We start from the raw sequence: 20,000 nt of genomic DNA, 5'->3' as shown, positions 1-20,000 counted from the left end.
TTTCAATTGAATTGAATTCAAAGGGTTTTATTGGTATGTTTACATTGTCAAAGCAAGTGAATTAGACAATAACCTAAAGGAAAATCAACAAGGGAAATAAACAATAAAAACTGAACAGTAAACATTACACTCACAAAAGTTTAAAACCTTTACGGGATCGGTGAAATTGAAAAAAAGGGTCCCATCCTTAAAATAATATAGACATTTCAAGTGTTGTAACAATGTGCAATAAATAAACAGATCAAATCTAAGTTGTATTTACAATGGTGTTAGTTCTAAACTGGTTGCCCTTCTCTTGTGGCAACAGGTCACTCATCTTGCTGCTGTGATGGCACACTGTGGTATTTCACCCAGTAGATATGGGAGTTTATCAAAATAGGGTTTGTTTTCGAATTCTTTGTAGGATCTGTGTAATCTGAGGGAAATATGTGTCTCTAATATGGTCATACATTGGGCAGGAGGTTAAGAAGTGCGGCTCAGTTTCCATCTTATTTTGTGGGCAGTGTGCACATAGCCTGTCTTCTCTTGAGAGCCAGGTCTGCCTACGGCGGCCTTTCTCAATAGCAAGGATATGCTCACTGAGTCTGTACATAGTCAAAGCTTTCCTTAAGTTTGTGTCAGTCACAGTGGTCAGGTATTCTGCTTCTGTTAACTCTCTATTTAGGGCCAAATAGCATTCTAGTTTGCTCTGTTTTTTTGTTAATTATTTCCTATGTGTCACGTAAGTATATTTTAGTTTTTCTCATGATTTGGTTGGGTCTAATTGTGTTGCTGTCCTTGGGCTCTGTGGGGTGTGTTTGTGTTTGTGAACAGAGCCCCAGGACCAGGCCTGCTTAGGGGAATCTTCTCCAGGTTCATCTCTCTGTGGGTGATAGCTTTGTTATGGACGGTTTGGGAATCGCTTCCTTTTAGGTGGTTTTAGAATTGGGTCTGTGTAATCTGAGGGAAATATGTGTCTCTAATATGGTCATACATTTGGCAGGAGGTTAGGAAGTGCAGCTGAGTTCCCACCTCATTTTGTGGGCAGTGTGCACATAGCCTGTCTTCTCCTGAGAGCCAGGTCTGCCTACGGCGGCCATTCTCAACAGCAAGGCTATGATCACTGAGTAAAATCAAATCAAATTTTATTAGTCACAACAGGTGTAGACCTTACGGTGAAATGGTTACTTACAAGCCACTAACCAACAATGTAGTTAAAAAAAATACAAATAAGAATAATAAATAAAAGTAACAAGTAATTAAAGAGCAGCAGCAAAATAACAATAGTGAGACTATATACAGGGGGTACCGCTACAGAGTCAATGTGCGGGGTCACCGGTTAGTCGAGGTAATTGGGGTAATATGTACATGTAGGTAGAGTTATTAAAGTGACTATGCATAGATAATAACAGAGAGTAGCAGCGGCGTAAAATAATGGGGGCAATGCAAATAGACTGGTTAGCCATTTGATTAGATGTTCAGGAGTCCTATGGCTTGGGAGTAGAAGCTGTTTAGAAGCTCCTTGGACCTAGATTTGGCGCTCCTGTACCACTTGCCATGCAATAGCAGAGAGAACAGTCTATGACTAAGGTGGCTGGAGTATTTGACAATTTTCAGGGCCTTCCTCTGACACCGCCTGGTATAGCGGTCCTTGATGGCAGGAAGCTTGGCCCCGGTGATGTACTGGGCCATTCGCACTACCCTCTGTAGTGCCTTGAGGTTGGAGGCCAAGCAGTTGCCGTACCAGGCAATGATGCAACCAGTCAGGATTCTCTCGATGGTGCAGCTGTAGAACCTTTTGAGGATCTGAGGACCCATGCCAAATCTTTTCAGTCTCCTGAGAGGGAATAGGTTTTGTTGTGCCCTCTTCACGACTGTCTTGGTGTGCTTGGACCATGTTAGTTTGTTGGTGATGTGGACACCACGGAGCTTGAAGCTCTCAATTTGCTCCACTACAGACCCGTCGATGAGAATGGGGGTGTGCTCGGTCCTCCTTTTCCTGTAGTCCACAATCATCTCCTTTGTCTTGATCACGTTGAGGGAGAGGTTGTTGTCCTGGCACCACACCTCCAGGTCTCTGACCTCCTCCCTATAGGCTGTCTCGTCGTTGTCGGTGATCAGGCCTACCACTGTTGCGTCATCGGCAAACTTAATGATGGTGTTGGAGTCATGCCTGGCCATGCAGTCATGAGTGAACAGCGAATACAGGAGCTTTGAGGGCACTATGTTGTTGAACGCTGTGCTGTAGTCAATGAATAGCATTCTCACATAGGTGTTCCTTTTGTCCAGGTGGGAAAGGGCAGTGAGGCGTGCGATAGAGATTGCATCATCTGTGGATCTGTTAGGGTGGTATGCAAATTGGTGTGGGTCTAGGGTTTCTGGGATAATGGTGTTGATGTGAGCCATGACCAGACTTTCAAAGCACTTCATGGCTACAGACGTGAGTGCTACGGGTTGGTAGTCATTTAGGCAGGTTACCTTAGTGTTCTTGGGCACAGGGACTATGGTGGTCTGATTAAAACATGTTGGTATTTCAGACTTGGACAGGGAGAGGTTTAAAATGTCAGTGAAGACACTTGCCAGTTTGTCAGTGCATGCTTGCAGTACACGTCCTGGTAATCCGTCTGGCCCTGCGGCCTTGTGAATGACCTGTTTAAAGGTCTTACTCACATCGGCTGCAGAGAGTGTAATCATACAGTTGTCCGGACAGCTGGTGCTCTCATGCATGTTTCAGTGTTATTTGCATTAAAGCGAGCATAGAAGTAGTTTAGCTCGTCTGGTAGGCTCGTGTCACTGGGCAGGTCTCGGCTGTGCTTCCCTTTGTAGTCTGTAATAGTTTGCAAGCCCTACCACATCCGACGAGCGTCGAGCCGGTTAGTACGATTCGATCTTATTCATGTATTGACGCTTTGCCTGTTTGATGGTTCATCGGAGGACATAGCAGGATTTCTTATAAGTCTGTACATAGTCAAAGTTTTCCTTAAGTTTGGGTCAGTCACAGTGGTCAGGTATTCTGCCACTGTGTACTCTCTGTTTAGAGCCAAATAGCATTCTAGTTTGCTCTGTTTTTTTGTTAATTCTTTCCAATGTGTCAAGTCATTTTCTTTCTGTTATATCATGATCTGGTTGGGTCTAACTGTGTTGCTGTCTCTCAGCCCAGACAGGTTAGACAGAGTGCCACTAATGCCCTTGATCGTGGCTCTAGTGTGTGGCTCTTCTGGTTTTGGTGTACCAAAGGGGCCTCAGAGGACAGCTGTTGCCCTGCTTTAGAGCCTCTTCTCTGGGCTGCTCAGTCCGTCTGCTGGCCTTTCAGCCTCTCACCTCCAGTGAAGTGGAGTTTCCCCAGCACCATCTGGCCTGAACATTCCCATATTGTTGCCCTAACACGTACAGTGCCTTCAGGAACTTATTCCACATTTTGTTGTGTTACAGGCTGAATTCAAAATGTATTTTTTTCTTACCCATCTAGACACAATATTCCATAATGACAAAGTGAAAACATTTTCTTAGAAAGCACATTTGGCAGCGATTACAGCTGTGAGTCTTTCTTGGTAAGTCTCTAAGATCTTTCCACACCTGGATTGTGCAACAATTGCCTGTTATTCTTTTCAAAATTCTTGGTTGTTGATCATTGCTAGACAACGATTTTCAGGTCTTGCCAAAGAATTTCAAGTAGATTTAAGTCAAAACTGTACCTCGTCCACTCAGGAACATTCACTGTCTTCTTGGTAAACAACTCCAGTTTATATTTAGCCTTGTGTTTTAGGTTATTGTCCTGCTAAAAGGTGAATTTCAATTGTTCTGCCTGCGGCTATGGAACCCTGACCTGTTCACCGGACGTGCTACCTTGTCCTGGACCTGCTGTTTTCGACTCTCTCTCTATACCGCACCTGCTGTCTCTAACTCAGAATGATCGGCTATGAAAAGCCAACTGACATTTACTCCTGAGGTGCAGACCTGTTGCACCCTCCACAACCACTGTGATTATTATTATTTGACCCTGCTGGTCATCTATGAACATTTGAACATCTTGGCCATGTTCTGTTAAAATCTCCACCCGGCACAGCCAGAAGAGGACTGGACACCCCTCAGAGCCTGGTTTCTCTCTAGGTTTCTTCCTAGGTTCATGCCTTTCTAGGGAGTTTTTCCCAGACACCGTGCCACATCTGCATTGCTTGCTGTTTGGGGTTTTAGGCTGGGTTTCTGTATACCACTTTGTGACATCGGCTGATGCAAAAAAGGGCTTTATTAATACATTTGACTGATTGATTGAATTTGTCTCCCACTGACTGGTGGAAAGCAGACTGAACCACTCCGTTTCTTTTTCATCCTAAAAAACTCCCCAGTCCTTAACAATTACAAGTATACCCATAACATGATGCAGCCATCATTATGCTTGAAAATATGGAGAGTGGTAATCAGTAATGTGTTGTATTGGATTTGACCCAAACATAATACTTTGTATTCAGGACAAAAAGTGAATAGCTTTGCCACATTTTTTGCAGTATTACTCTAGTGCTGTGTTGCACACAGTATGCATGTTTTGGAATATTTTTATTCTGTACAAGCTTCCATTTTTCCACTCTGTCAAATAGGTTAGTATTGTGAAGTAACTATAATGTTGTTGATCCATCTTCAGTTTTCTCCTATCACAGACATTAAACTCTGTAACTGTTATAAAGCCACTATTGGCCCCATGGTGGAATCCCCGAGTGGTTTCCTTCCACATCTACCAATAGATGCCCTTATTTGCGAGGCATTGGAAAACCTCTCTGGTCATTGTAGTTGAATCTGTGTTTGAAATTCATTGCTCGACGGAGGGACCTTAAATTTAGTAGATGCATGTGTTGGGCTCCGAAATAAGGTAGCAATTAAAAAACAATATTATACACTTTTATTGCACACAGAATGAGTCCATACAATGTATTTTGTGACTTGTTAAGCAAATGTTTACACCTGATCTCATTTAGGCTTGACATAACAAAGAGCATGAATACTTATTGACTCAAGATATTTCAGCTTTCCATTTTTTATTAATTTGTGCAAAATTCTAAGAACATCATTTCACTTTGACATTATGAGGTATTGTGTGTAGGCCAGTGACACAACATCTAAATTTAATCCATTTCAAATTCATGCTGTAACACAACAAAATGTGGAAAAGGTGAATACTTTTCCACATTGGTTGGTTGGTTTCTAGTGTTTGATTTTTAATATTGGGTAAAATGGCATTTTATCTCTGTTCTCTTTTAATCAGGTTGGTAAATAAATATCAATTACGGTACCATTCTCATTTGCTTCTAACAGTACCAAAAATTAGAACAGATAATGGTAGAAATAGTTTTAGTTACTTAGCTCCGTGGTCCTGGAATTCTCTCCTGAACATTTAACATTTCGTTGGTGGAGTTAAAACACTTGATCGATGTATATATCATAGAAGAGTGTAATTGTCTTTAGGACAGCTGTTTTTGATCAAGACTTTTGTGTTTTTAACGTAATATGTAATTGTTGTGTTGTATGTGTGTTTATAGTTGTGTTTAATGATGTGTTAGTGTATGTAAGTTGTTTTGTCTGAAACATTGTTCCCCCTGCTGCTATTGGACCAGGTCTCTCTTGGAAAAGAGATGTTATCTCAAGGGGAAAAACCTGGATAAATAAAGGTTAAATAAATAAAAAGAAAATGAATGGCTTCAGATAGAGATTGGACAATCTTGCCAATAGTAGGTTGAACCATAAGCATTTCACCAACAGTCTACACCTGTTGTTTATGAAGCATGTGACAAATACCACAATGTAAAGCACTTTGGGTTCTTGGAAAAGTGCTATCCTTTTTCTAGGGACTAGGGCTACCTTATTGAACATGTGTCTCTCTATCTCTCTCGCTCTCATACAATATCTCCAACCTTACTGAACATGGAATGGATTTTGCCCTCTGACATGATGCACTTTGAACGTAGACGATCACAAAAACACATGTTTACGAATCAGAATCAACTTTATTCAACAAATACATTTGCATGTTCAGGAGTGTTACTCAGTGAAATGGACACACGTGTGCGTGTCATATCAATCACATATTACATGTTTTTTTGCCGGCAGAATGACAGGTTTTTACCTTGTCTGCTCAGGGATGTGAACTTGCAACCTTTCGATTACTAGTCCAACGCTGTAACCACTAGGCTACCCTGCCACCACATGTAACGTGTGTGTGTCCATGTAAACACTGATGTGATATGACAGGATGTTGACAGTGGGACCAGCTGCACGTTAGGCCACCCTGCTGCTGGTGACCTCACACACACACACACACACACACACACACACACACACACACACACACACACACACACACCACACACCACACACACACACACACGTTAATACTTTACCCATGAGGTATAGGATAATGTGTAAAGTTACCATGGGGTCAAAGAAAGATGTCTCTAGTGCTACAACTACATTCTGTCACATACTGTACCCTCAGACAGCCAATCAACTACAGTCTCTCACATACTGTACCCTCAGACAGCCAATCAACTACAGTCTCTCACATACTGTACCCTCAGACAGCCAATCAACTACAGTCTCTCACATACTGTACCCTCAGACAGCCAATCAACTACAGTCTCACACATACTGTACCCTCAGACAGCCAATCAACTACAGTCTCACACATACTGTACCCTCAGACAGCCAATCAACTACATTCTGTCACATACTGTACCCTCAGACAGCCAATCAACTACAGTCTCACATACTGTACCCTCAGACAGCCAATCAACTACAGTCTCTCACATACTGTACCCTCAGACAGCCAATCAACTACATTCTGTCACATACTGTACCCTCAGACAGCCAATCAACTAGTCTCTCACATACTGTACCCTCAGACAGCCAATCAACTACAGTCTCACATACTGTACCCTCAGACAGCCAATCAACTACAGTCTCACATACTGTACCCTCAGACAGCCAATCAACTACAGTCTCACATACGGTACCCTCAGACTGCCAATCAACTACAGTCTCTCACATACTTGTTACGTGAATTAAGTTATCAATGTTCTTAAACCGAACTTCAATTTAACTACTCAGTTTGTATACCAGAATATTGTAGTTGCTCCACAATACAAACCTAAATGACAGAGTGAAAACGAATAAGCCTGTACAGAATAAAAATATTCCAAAACATGCATCATGTTTGCAAAAAGACATTAAAGTAGAACTGCAAAAAATGTGGTAAAGAAATTAACTTTATGTCCTGAAGTCAAAGACTTATGTTTGGGGCAAATCCAACACAACACTGAGGACCACTCTTCATTTTTCCAAACATTTTTGTGGCTGCATCATGTTATGGGTATGCTTGTCATCAGCAAAGACTAAGGAATTTTTCAGGAAAAAAAGAAGAGCTAAGCACAGAGGAAAACCTGTTTCAGTCTACTTTCCAAAAGACACTGGGAGACAAATTCACCTTTCAGCAGGACAATAACTTTGTCATTACGGGGTATTGTGTGTAGATGGGTGAGAGAAAAATATATAAATTTAATCAATTTTGAATTCAGGAGTAACACAACAAAATGAGGAATAAGTCAAGAGGTATGAATACTTTCTGAAGGCACTCTAGACCAGACCTGGGTTCAGATAGTATTTGTTTTTCTTCAAGTAAGTTGAGCATTTCATTGAGCCTGGAGTGCCAGATGGGGAGGGTTTGCACTTTTGGGGACAACTCCATTGGTTTATGTTATACCATGTAAGTTGAATGAAGCAGAATCAAGAACAGGTTCCAGCATTTGAAAGAAAACACATACTATCTGAATCTATGGCTGGTATAAACCCATCAACCTTTCACAATCGGTTACATGGAGAGTAATGGCAGGATGTTTTTCTAAAACCTAGTCATTTACTGTAGTATTGATCCCCAGTCCAAATACAGAAGACAGACAATATGTACGATATGGAGAGAACTGTCTAATAAGTAGAAAAACAGTTCAATTGATGTGTAGGCTTTGCTACTTTGGCCTTTGTCACACACACACACACACACACACACACACACACACACACACACACACACACACACACACACACACACACACACACACACACACACACACTGCACCAGAGACACACACACACACACACACACACACACACACACACACACACACACACACACACACACACATTGCACCAGAGACACACTGCGGTGAGTAGAAGTATAAATAGCACTGTGATATTTCTGGAGCAGGGTTTGAGGTTTGAGGCTTAGGAAAGGAGACGTGTGTATGTGTCTGTAAAATGTGTGTTTGTGATCATCTACATTCAAAGTGCATCATGTCAGAGGGTAAGATGCATGCCGTGTTGAGAGGGAGAGAGAGAGAGAGACAGAGAGACAGAGACAGAGATAGAGAGAGACGGAGAGAGAGAGAGAGAGAGAGAGAGACAGAGAGACAGAGAGACAGAGAGAGAGAGAGACAGAGAGACAGAGAGACAGAGAGAGAGACAGAGACAGAGAGAGAGAGAGAGACAGAGACAGAGAGAGACAGAGACAGAGACAGAGAGAGACAGAGAGAGACAGAGAGAGACAGAGAGAGACAGAGAGACAGAGAGAGAGAGAGAGAGAGAGAGAGAGAGAGAGAGAGAGGAGAGAGAGAGACAGAGAGAGACAGAGAGAGAGACAGAGAGAGAGAGAGACAGAGAGAGAGAGAGAGAGACAGAGAGAGAGAGGAGACAGAGAGAGAGACAGAGAGAGAGAGAGACAGAGAGAGAGAGAGAGAGAGACAGAGAAACAGAGAGAGAGAGAGAGACAGAGAGAGAGAGAGAGAGAGAGAGAGAGAGAAACAGAGAGAGATGAGGAGGCGAGTAGAGAGAGAGAGAGAGAGAGAGAGAGAGAGAAAAAGCAGGAAAAGGTAAGATGCTAAAATCACGTCACCTCATCTCCTAGACAACGACACAACGACATCTGATTGTCATTTAGCACTTTACATTGAGGTGGTTTTCTCAACCGATTATCAAATCAAATCAAATGTTATTGTTGTTGTAGCCCGGGACAGCCCCCGTCACCAACTACACCAACGGGCCCCCGTCACCAACCACACCAACGGGCCCCCGTCACCAACCACACCAACAGGCCCCCGTCAACTCACTGAGGGCTTGGTGATTAGTTGTCACAACAACAACAAAATTCTGTGGGGAGTACTGGAGAACCGGTGTTGGGAACCACTTCTCCATGTGAACCCATTATACACTAGAAGACAGCCAACCACACAAAACACACACACACACACACACACACACACACACACACACACACACACACACACACACACACACACACACACACACACACACACACCTCGTCCACAACACTCTTTATATACAGTAAATCCACCTTCATATCAGTTATCACATGAAGATACTGTTCAGTAGATCCACTCAGGTCAACATAAATAAAATAAATGAAGTCAAAATGCAGTTAGAATCTCCCGTGTGACAGACAGTTCTCATGGCAACTAATCTCAACAAACAAGATTAAAGGTCTCTGCTGAACAATTATGTCATTGTTTTGTGTTCTCTCTGTGTTCTTTTGCTGTGTGACTTTCTTCCTGTCCAATTGGAGTACAGGCTGGTCCCCCGTCTGTTTGTGCTATCATTTCACTCCTTGCCTCTCCATGTCCATGTTTGGCATATGGCACGGTGTATAAGGAGAGAAAATAGACCTGTACCCTGGTTATATTCACACATCACAACAGTATTATTCTATTTGTGTGTTTTTGTAACAGTCTTGAATGTTGTCACTCTGTCTTCACTACCAAGCAGGCTGAAAGACAATACAAATCCAATCATTCTGTTGTGAAGCTGACAGACGTCTGCATCTGTAGCTGCTGTCTGTGTGTGTGTGTGTGTGTGTGTGTGTGTGTGTGTGTGTGTGTGTGTGTGTGTGTGTGTGTGTGTGTGTATGTATGTATGTGTGTGTGAGGACACTGAGAATGATTCAAATGTTCCTAAAATACATATATTTATCAACAGTATATTTATAGCTTCAATCCAATGCTGTCAGATGGATGTGTATGCCGCAGGACTGATATGCTTAAACAGTCTTCTAGCTGTCTCTCTTCTGCATCCCTCCCTCCTCTCTCTCTCTCTTTCTCCCTCCCTCCTCTCCCTCCCTCCTCTCTCTTTCTCCCTCCCTCCTCTCCCTTTCTCCCTCCCTCCCCTCTCTTTCTCCCTCCCTCCTCTCCCTCCCTCCCTCGCTCTCTCCCTCCCTCTCTCTTTTTTCTTAATCTCTCTCCCTCTCTTTTTCTCTTTCTCTCTCCTTCCTCCCTCCAATCTTCTATCTCTCTCTCTCTCTCTCTCTCTCTCTCTCTCTCTCTCTGCAGATGACATGCAAGCCATTGGGGACACACTGTCTTGTCTTTGATAACTGTCTCTTTCAAATCAAATCTAATCAAATGTATTTATATAGCCCTTCTTACATCAGCTGATATTTCAAAGTGCTGTACAGAAACCCAGCCTAAAACCCCAAACAGCAAGCAATGCAGGTGTAGAAGCACGGTGGCTAGGAAAAACTCCCTAGAAAGGCCAAAACCTAGGAAGAAACCTAGAGAGGAACCAGGCTATGAGGGGTGGCCAGTCCTCTTCTGGCTGTGCCGGGTGGAGATTATAACAGAACATGGCCAAGATGTTCAAATGTTCATAAATGACCAGCATGGTCAAATAATAATAATCACAGTAGTTGTCGAGGGTGCAACAGGTCAGCACCTTAAGAGTAAATGTCAGTTGGCTTTTCATAGCCGATCATTGAGAGTACCTCTACCGCTCCTGCTGTCTCTAGGGAGTTGAAAACAGCAGGTCTGGGACAGGTAGCACATCCGGTGAACAGGTCAGGGTTCCATAGCCGCAGGCAGAACAGTTGAAACTGGAGCAGCAGCACGGCCAGGTGGACTGGGGACAGCAAGGAGTCATCATGTCAGGTAGTCCTGAGGCATGGTCCTAGGGCTCAGGTCCTCCGAGAGAGAGAAAGAGAGAAAGAGAGAATTAGAGAGAGCATACTTAAATTCACACAGGACACCGGATAAGACAGGAGAAAAACTCCAGATATAACAGACTGACCCTAGCCCCCCGACACATAAACTACTGCACATAAACTCTTTGTCTGTCTCTCTGTCTCTATCTGCTCCTTGTCTGTCTGTCTGTCTGTCTGTCTGTCTGTCTGTCTGTCTGTCTGCCACTCGTCATGAACAAGCAACATAAATTGCACCCTATTTCTTGTTTTCTATATAGTGCCCTACTTCTGACCAGGGCCCAAACGGCTTATGTCAAACTTGTGGCACTATGTAGGGCAGGGGCACCACTTTCACTGAGGACAGGGGGGACTTTATTATATAAATAGTAAAGTAAAGTACAGATACTCCCCACAATCTGAAATTGCATTTGTGTCCCTCCCAGGTCTTTCATTGGAATGTGATAGAAAACGATGCTGAGGTGTGCTTTAGGACCATGCGGACGCATCCAGTTGGTCGGGTAGGCTGCCAGAAGTGTTTATTTAAAAATATAATAATAATAATATTATGTCCACTTCTAAACAGTGGTGGAATTTCTTTCCTCCAATTGCCATACTTGAGTAAAAGTAAAGATACCTTAATAGAAAATGACTCAGGTAAAAGTGAAAGTCACCCAGTAAAATACTGCTTGAGTAAAAGTCTAAAAGTATTTGTTTTTAAATATACTTAAGTATCAAAAGTAAAAGCATGAATCACTTTAAATTCCTTACCAGACAGCACATTTATTTATTTATTTACGACTAGCCAGGGTTACACTCCAACACTCAGACATCATTTACAAATGAAGCATTTCTGTTTAGTGAGTCCTCCAGATCAGAGGCAGTAGGGATGACCAGGGATGTTCTCTGTTTAGTGAGTCCTCCAGATCAGAGGTAGTAGGAAGCAGTGATGTTCTCTTGATAAGTGCATGAATTGGACCACTTTCCTACATTTCACATTTTAGTCATTTAGCAGACGCTCTTATCCAGAGCGACTTACAGTAGTGTATGCATACATTTCATACATTTTTTTTCTCCGTACTGGTCCCCCGTGGGAATCGAACCCACAACCCTGGCGTTGCAAACACCATGCCCTACCAACTGAGCCACACGGGCTTCTGTCCTGTTAAGCATTCAAAATGTAATGAGTATTTTGGGGTGTCAACAGAAATGTAAGGAGTAAAATGTACATGATTTTCTTTAGGAATGTAGTGAAGTAAAAGTAGTCAAAAATATAAATAGTAAGGTAAAGTACAGATACCCCAGGAAAACTACTTAACTAAAGATACTTTAAAGGACTACTTAAGTATTTACACCACTGCCTCTAAAACCAAAGCTCGCCCCTGGTGTAGGGAATAGGGTGTCATTTGGGATACAGAGTAAAAAAACTCCATTGACTTCAACTAAAATGATGACTGTACAAATCAACACCAGCAATTATACTTATAGCATAGGGAAGGGTGACTGTGATGGGGGTGGGGCCACAAAAAATCTGAACTCATCATGACGGGCCGCAGTTGCGCCCCCGTCACCAACCCCCGTCACCAACCCCCGTCACCAACCCCCGTCACCAACCGGCCCCCGTCACCAACCACACCAACAGGCCCCCGTCACCAACCACACCAACAGGCCCCCGTCACCAACTACACCAACGGGCCCCCGTCACCAACCACACCAACGGGCCCCCGTCACCAACCACACCAACAGGCCCCCGTCACCAACAGGCCCCCGTCACCAACAGGCCCCCGTCACCAACCACACCAACAGGCCCCCGTCACCAACCCCCGTCACCAACCCCACCAACAGGCCCCGTCACCAACCCCCGTCACCAACCCCACCAACAGGCCCCGTCACCAACAGGCCCCGTCACCAACCCCACCAACTGGCCTCCGTCACAAACCCCACCAACTGGCCCCCGTCACCAACCCCACCAACTGGCCTCCGTCACCAACCCCACCAACTGGCCCCGTCACCAACCCCACCAACTGGCCTCCGTCACCAACCCCACCAACTGGCCCCCGTCACAATCCCCACCAACTGGCCTCCGTCACCAACCCCACCAACAGGCCCCGTCACCAACCCCACCAACTGGCCTCCGTCACCAACCCCACCAACTGGCCTCCGTCACCAACCCCACCAACTGGCCTCCGTCACCAACCCCACCAACTGGCCCCCGTCACAAACCCCACCAATTGGCCCCCGTCACAAACCCCACCAACTGGCCTCCGTCACCAACCCCGTCACCAACCCCACCAACAGCCCCCATCACCAACCCCACCAACAGCCCCCATCACCAACCCCACCAACAGCCCCCATCACCAACCCCACCAACTGGCCTCCATCACCAACCCCACCAACAGCCTCCATCACCAACCCCACCAACTGGCCCCCATCACCAACCCCACCAACTGGCCTCCGTCACCAACCCTGTCACCAACTGGCCCGGTTCACAAACCCCTCAATTCTACTAACTTTGCCATGGAGTAGAGAAGAAAGTGAGCTGTTTGAAGTTTTTAATATGATATCTGAGTGTCAATGATTGGCTAAATCAATGGGGGGGGGGGGGGGGGGGGGCGCCCGGGAGGTAAATTAAATCATGATTACTACAAGTTTAGATAGCTGGCCACTAGACTAACCTACCAGTCTAAAAACAAGGCAGCTGATGTGGCTAATTGAGTGACTATCTGTGACTGACATAACGAGAGAAAACGGTTGATGCGTAACCAAATTTAGAAATGACAGCTTGTGCATTCTACTATTCCAACTCGCAACAGTAACAGGAGACCCCGACTGAGTAAAAAAAACACACATACACACAATTAAAGTCATAGGCAGTATTTCAAATATGTTCAACAAGGCAGTAAATATACAGTAAATGTACAACAGATCATCAACACTAGAGGGCAGCAAAGAGCCACATGATGTTAAATACATTATCGCCAATCATTTCCAATCTGGTGTGTGAGTTTCTGTGTATCCTATTTTCTGATCTTTGTAACCTCCTTACCTCCTAAGCACCTTACCTCCTTAGCTCCTTACCTCCTTAGCTCCTTACCTCTGTTTCGGAAACAAGAAAGAGCTAAAAGGCTAAAAGAAAGAAAGAGAAAACCAACCTCCTTCTTGTCTTACTGTCACAGCTGACTATACTACCATGTCCCAACTCCACTATGTCCATGTTTTCACGTTATTAAGGGCCTGTCACAGCTGATTATGCTACCATGTCCTAAAACCACTTGGTCCACGTTGTCAGGGGCAACCACTGGAAAGAAGGAAGTAGCATACCAGTGTCAATTTGATGACAGATGACTCACAAAGGTGTGTAGCCTACAGTATATCTACCATTGGCACCAGGGACAGAGAGAGACGGAGAAGGAGAGTGAGAGAGAGAGATGGAGAGAGAGATGTGAGGGGAGGGAGAGAGAGACGTGAGGGGAGGGAGAGAGAGACTTGAGGGGAGGGAGAGACGTGAGAGGAGGGAGCGAGAGACTTGGAAGGAGGGAGAGAGATGTGAGGGGAGGGAGAGAAAGAGAGAGACTTGGGGGGAGGGAGAGAGATGTGAGGGGAGAAAGAGAGAGAGACTTGGGGGGAGGGAGAGAGATATGAGGGGAGGGAGGGAGAGAGACTTGCGGGGAGGGAGAGAGACTTGGGGGAGGGAGAGAGACTTGGGGGAGGGAGAGAGATGTGAGGGGAGGGAGAGAGAGAGACTTGGGGGAGGGAGAGAGATGTGAGGGGAGAAAGAGAGAGAGACTTGGGGGGAGGGAGAGAGATATGAGGGGAGGGAGGGAGAGAGACTTGCGGGGAGGGAGAGAGACTTGGGGGAGGGAGAGAGACTTGGGGGAGGGAGAGAGATGTGAGGGGAGGGAGAGAGAGAGACTTGGGGGAGGGAGAGAGATGTGAGGGGAGAAAGAGAGAGAGACTTGGGGGGAGGGAGAGAGATATGATGGGAGGGAGAAAGAGAGACTTGGGGGGAGGGAGAGCGAGAGACTTGGGGGAGGGAGAGAGACTTGGGGGAGGGAGAGAGATGTGAGGGGAGGGAGGGAGAGAGACTTGCGGGGAGGGAGAGAGACTTGGGGGAGGGAGAGAGACTTGGGGGAGGGAGAGAGATGTGAGGGGAGGGAGAGAGAGAGACTTGGGGGAGGGAGAGAGATGTGAGGGGAGCGAGAGAGAGAGACGTGACGTGAGGAGAGCGAGAGAGAGATGTGAGGGGACAGAGAGAGAGAGACGTGAGGGGAGGGAGATAGAGAGAGACGTGAGGGGACAGAGAGAGAGAGACGTGAGGGGAGGGAGATAGAGAGAGACGTGAGGGGAGGGAGAGAGAGAGAGACGTGAGGAGAGAGAGAGACGTGAGGAGAGAGAGAGAGAGAGAGACGTGAGGAGAGAGAGAGAGAGGAGAGAGAGGAGAGAGAGAGAGAGACAGGCTTTTCCTCAGACGCCTTCACACCTTGGGTCCTGGCAGTCCTCTTAGGCCCCAGTTGACCCCTGTCAGATAGCAGAAACTGCTGTGTAGTGTGTGTTTTGTTTGTTTGTGTGTGTACGTACGTACGTACGTGTGCATGTCTGTGTGCTGATCAAGGGAGTCATTGATTTTAGGTTCAGATTGCAGATGGGAACAGTTAACAATACAGTACTATCGTAATACAATATGGACTTTAACAGTCTGGAAAGGCTTGACGAAACGTTGATGTCAAAAAACAAACAACAATTTAAGAGGTAACGGCTTTTACCATACTGGATAATGAGTAGCCTAAAGGTTTTTCATACAAGTTGTCCTATGTAGGCCACACTTAATCAATAAGGCCCAGGGGATCTATGGGCTGTTTTTACGCAAAATCACCCTCCTTCCTCTGCCCTCTTATCGCTCTCCTCCTCGCCTCCCACCCACCTGATTCAATCAAATCGCCTCCGATGCTATGCGTGTAAGTGTTTTCCTGTGACAGTAGAGCGAGAGAACCAGACATTTGACAGCTAAGTCGTGTGGCAGGATTCAAGCAGGGAGTCGTGTGGCAGGATTCAAGCAGGGAGTCGTGTGGCAGGATTCAAGCAGGGAGTCGTGTGGCAGGATTCAAGCAGGGAGTCGTGTGGCAGGATTCAAGCAGGGAGTCGTGTGGCAGGATTCAAGCAGGGAGTCGTGTGGCAGGATTCAAGCAGGGAGTCGTGTGGCAGGATTCAAGCAGGGGAGTCGTGTGGCAGGATTCAAGCAGGGAGTCGTGTGGCAGGATTCAAGCAGGGAGTCGTGTGGCAGGATTCAAGCAGGGAGACAAGCAGAAGCAGTGGGAGACGCGGCTGTAGACCACCGGAACGGAGGTAAATATTTAATCGGCCCGGGTAGAATACAGATGCATGGCATCATCGCTTGATCCGGTGTTGGTTCCACGGGATGCTTGAACGAGGATCGCGTAGCCCACCGGATTTTGACGATGGGGTTTGTAAGCTTTAGAATCGAAACGGTTTTGACTGAGCGTCGCCGGTGAACAGAATAAATTCATGAATGAGTTGATAGATGAACTAATTAATTCATGTCATTGACATCCGTGTTTCGTTTATGCCACGTCTGCCTCGAGCGTTATCATAGAATGAATGATCAGACGTTGTCACTCGTGAGCCGCCAGCTGGCAGGCGCAATGAATGTTAGACAAATCCGTTTCGTTTCTTTTTAACGATCCGTTTAAACGCGCATAACCCTACTGTATTGTCATACGTGTGATCGCTACCGCGTTTGGCTAGATGAGGTGGTCGTTGTGCAGGGTAGCAACACGTCGGTTACATTCAGAAAGCTGAAACCAAGGAAATGGGGACACACGCTCGAGACACATGACAGTCAGGTGTCGCGTTAGCGACTGCAGGTAACTACAGATGCATATAAACTATTGTTATTGTGATAAAGCTTATAAGGGACAACTACAGATGTTAATGCGATGTGTGTATGTTTGCATGAAATATAGTGGCTTTGGCTTCACCACAACAAACGTGCATTGATGGGGGAAAAAAGAGGAACCAGCAAAGAACGAAAACACAACTCAACCAGTGACGGTGCATTTTCGCCCAACGACTAACTGTTTTAAACGGTATGTAGGTAGAAACATTACCACATATGGATTTGAATTAGTATACGCATCGAAAGTCCCAATGCAAAGTTAAACCTCACGTTTCTAGTTTGGAGTTATGACATACAACTGATCAGAATTCAAAAGAATTGCCGAAGTCATGTTGGAATTTATTTTGTGTGTGTGATGTACTACAGTTGAAGTCGGAAGTTTAAATACACTTAGATTGGAGTCATTAAAACTCGTTTTTCAACCACTCCACAAATTTCTTGTTAACAAACTATAGTTTTCGCAAGTCGGTTAGGACATCTACTTTAAGCATGACACAAGTCATTTTTCCAACAATTGTTTGCAGACATATTATTTCACTTATAATTCACTGTATCACAATTCCAGTGGGTCAGAAGTTTACATACACTATGTTGACTGTGCCTTTAAACAGCTTGGAAAATTCCAGAAAACGATGTCATGGCTTTAGAAGCTTCTGATAGACTAATTGACATCATTTGAGTCAATTGGAGATGTACCTGTGGATGTATTTCAAGGCCTACCTTCAAACTCAGTGCCTCTTTGCTTGACATCATGGGAAAATCAAAAGAAATCAGCCAAGACCTCAGCTGCAGGAGGGACTGGTGCACTTCACAAAATAGATGGCATCATGAGGGAGGAAAATTAGGTGGATATATTGAAGCAGCATCTCAAGACATCAGTCAGGAAGTTAAAGCTTGGTCGAAAATGGGTCTTCCAAATGGACAATGACCCCAAGCCTACTTCCAAAGTTGTGGCAAAATGGCTTAAGGACAACAAAGTCAAGGTATTGGAGTGGCCATCACAAAGCCCTGACCTCAATCCTTTAGAACATTTGTTGGCAGAACTGAAAAAGTGTGTGTGAGCAAGGAGGCCTACAAACCTGACTCTGTTACACCAGCTCTGTCAGGAGGAATGGGCCAAAATTCACCCAACTTATTGTGGGAAGCTTGTGGAAGGCTACCTGAAATGTTTGTCCCAAGTTAAACAATTTAAAGGCAATGCTACCAAATACTAATTGAGTGTATGTAAACTTCTGACCCCACTAGGAATGTGTTGAAATAAATTAAAGCTGAAATAAATCATTCTCTCTACTATTATTCTGACATTTCACGTTCTTAAAATAAAGTGGTGATCATAACTGACCTAAGACGGGGAATTTTTACTAGGATTAAATTTCAGCAATTGTGAAAAACTGAGTTTAAATGTATTTGGCTAAGGTGTATGTGAACTTCTGACTTCAACTGTAAATAGGATGCTGTAAGCCAACCTATTCCCAATAATGTGAACTCCAACAGAAATAACTTCCGATGTGTAACTTCAAATTAAACCAAAATCGTTTGCACCCATGACTAATGGTTTCATTTTCACCAAACTTACAAACAAATATTTAATGAATGTATTGCTACAAATCAACTTGCAAGGTTGGTAACCAACTAGTCTGCTAACGTTAGCCCTACTATCCTGCTAACGTTAGCCCTACTATCCTGCTAACGTTAGCCCTACTATCCTGCTAACGTTACGTTAGCACTGAATGAGTCAGCCAGTTAAGCCTTTTGCAAGAAGTCAATGTGGTGATGAATTTACACAGTGGTACAGTCCCTATGCCTTACACCAAAGAGTGAGAGTGGCACAAGTTGTGGACGAGGACATTTCAGACTGATCAACTCTAACTGCCATACGAGACATTTCAAACTGTCCAGCTCTCCAGCCACAATACCGGGATATTAAAAACTCCAACTGCCAACTGGCACTTTTCCTTAATAATCAAATATTCATCATCCATCTTTTCAGAACCTGTCGCCTTAGATCAACTTACAAAGCGCGAAGATTGAAGACGGAAGAGAGAGTCTGGTCACACACGTCACATTGTCTTCTCCCTTTCCTCCTTCTCCCAAGTCCTTTCCTTCAGTCGTCCTCCCAACATCCAGTCCTTCAGTCGTCCTCCCAACATCCAGTCCTTCAGTCGTCCTCTTCCCAAGTCCTTTCCCTTTAAACAGCCACCATCATGGCTTCCAAATTGAATCCGAATATCCTGTACGTCCAAGAACCACGGGAGTGTCTCTCACCATTGGAAACTGACCACCTGGCGCAACCCGAACCCGGTGAAGAGAGTTCCGATAGTGACGGAGAGCCGGATGAGACGGAGCAGAAGCTAATCCGGAAGGTGTCCACATCGGGGCAGCTACGTGCCAAGGTAGGATTGACAAGAATGCAAACAAACACACACACACACGCGCGCACACACATGTACAGTGTACACACATACAGTAGTAGTAAGATCTGTTGTGTTTTGCTTCATTGTGTTGTGGCATTATAGGCCTATTTGTCTCTTCATCATGAGAGCTTAAAGAGATTCTCTGGTGCTTTTGTATACTTTTTAGTAGTTCTGAAAGTAGCACTCACGAGCCAAAAGTGGTCCACGGAAATTGCGTACTACGTCATATACACTGGGTGTACAAAACATTAAACACCTGCTATTTCCATTACAGATTGACCAGGTGAATCCAGGTTAAATCTATGATCCCTTATTGATGTCACTTGTTAAATTCACTTCAATCACTGTAGATGAAGGGGAGGAGACAGATTAAATAAGGATTTTAAAGCCTTTGAGACAATTGAGACATGGATTGTGTTTGTGTGCCATTCAGAGGATGAATGGGAAAGACAAAATATTGATGTGTCTTTGAACAGGGCAGGGTAGTAGGTGCCAGGTGCAACGGTTTGAGTCAAGAACTGAAACACTGCTGGGTTTTTCACGCTCTGAAAGTTTCCCATGTGTATGAAGAGTGGTCCTCCACCCAAAGGACATCCAGTCAACTTGACACAACTGTGGGAAGCATTGGAGTCAACATAGGCCAGTATCCCTGTGGAACGCTCTGAATATTAGGAAGGTGTTCCTAATGTTT

The 20,000-nt window shown here is 44.8% G+C and overlaps 1 protein-coding gene across 4 annotated transcripts in view; it reads left to right on the top strand.

Moving 5' to 3' along the window:
- Positions 1 to 15,950: 15,950 nt before the first annotated feature.
- The window catches only part of LOC106578051 (diacylglycerol kinase eta), an 88,751-nt gene continuing 84,701 nt past the window's right edge, over positions 15,951 to 20,000 (top strand). For 2 of the 4 annotated variants that reach the window (XM_045701580.2, XM_082965290.1), the window contains exons 1-3: positions 16,334 to 16,863; positions 16,963 to 17,085; positions 18,886 to 19,288. In XM_045701580.2, coding sequence (XP_045557536.2) covers positions 19,100 to 19,288 — 189 coding nt within the window. In that variant the 5' untranslated portion in view covers positions 16,334 to 16,863; positions 16,963 to 17,085; positions 18,886 to 19,099. The other 2 variants (XM_082965291.1, XM_082965292.1) reach the window with 2 other exon arrangements.

This window comes from Salmo salar, chromosome 18 (genome assembly GCF_965601325.2).
Source record: "Salmo salar chromosome 18, fSalSal1, whole genome shotgun sequence".
Taxonomy (NCBI): Eukaryota; Metazoa; Chordata; class Actinopteri; order Salmoniformes; family Salmonidae; genus Salmo; species Salmo salar.
This window is presented reverse-complemented; position numbering and strand designations above follow the sequence as displayed.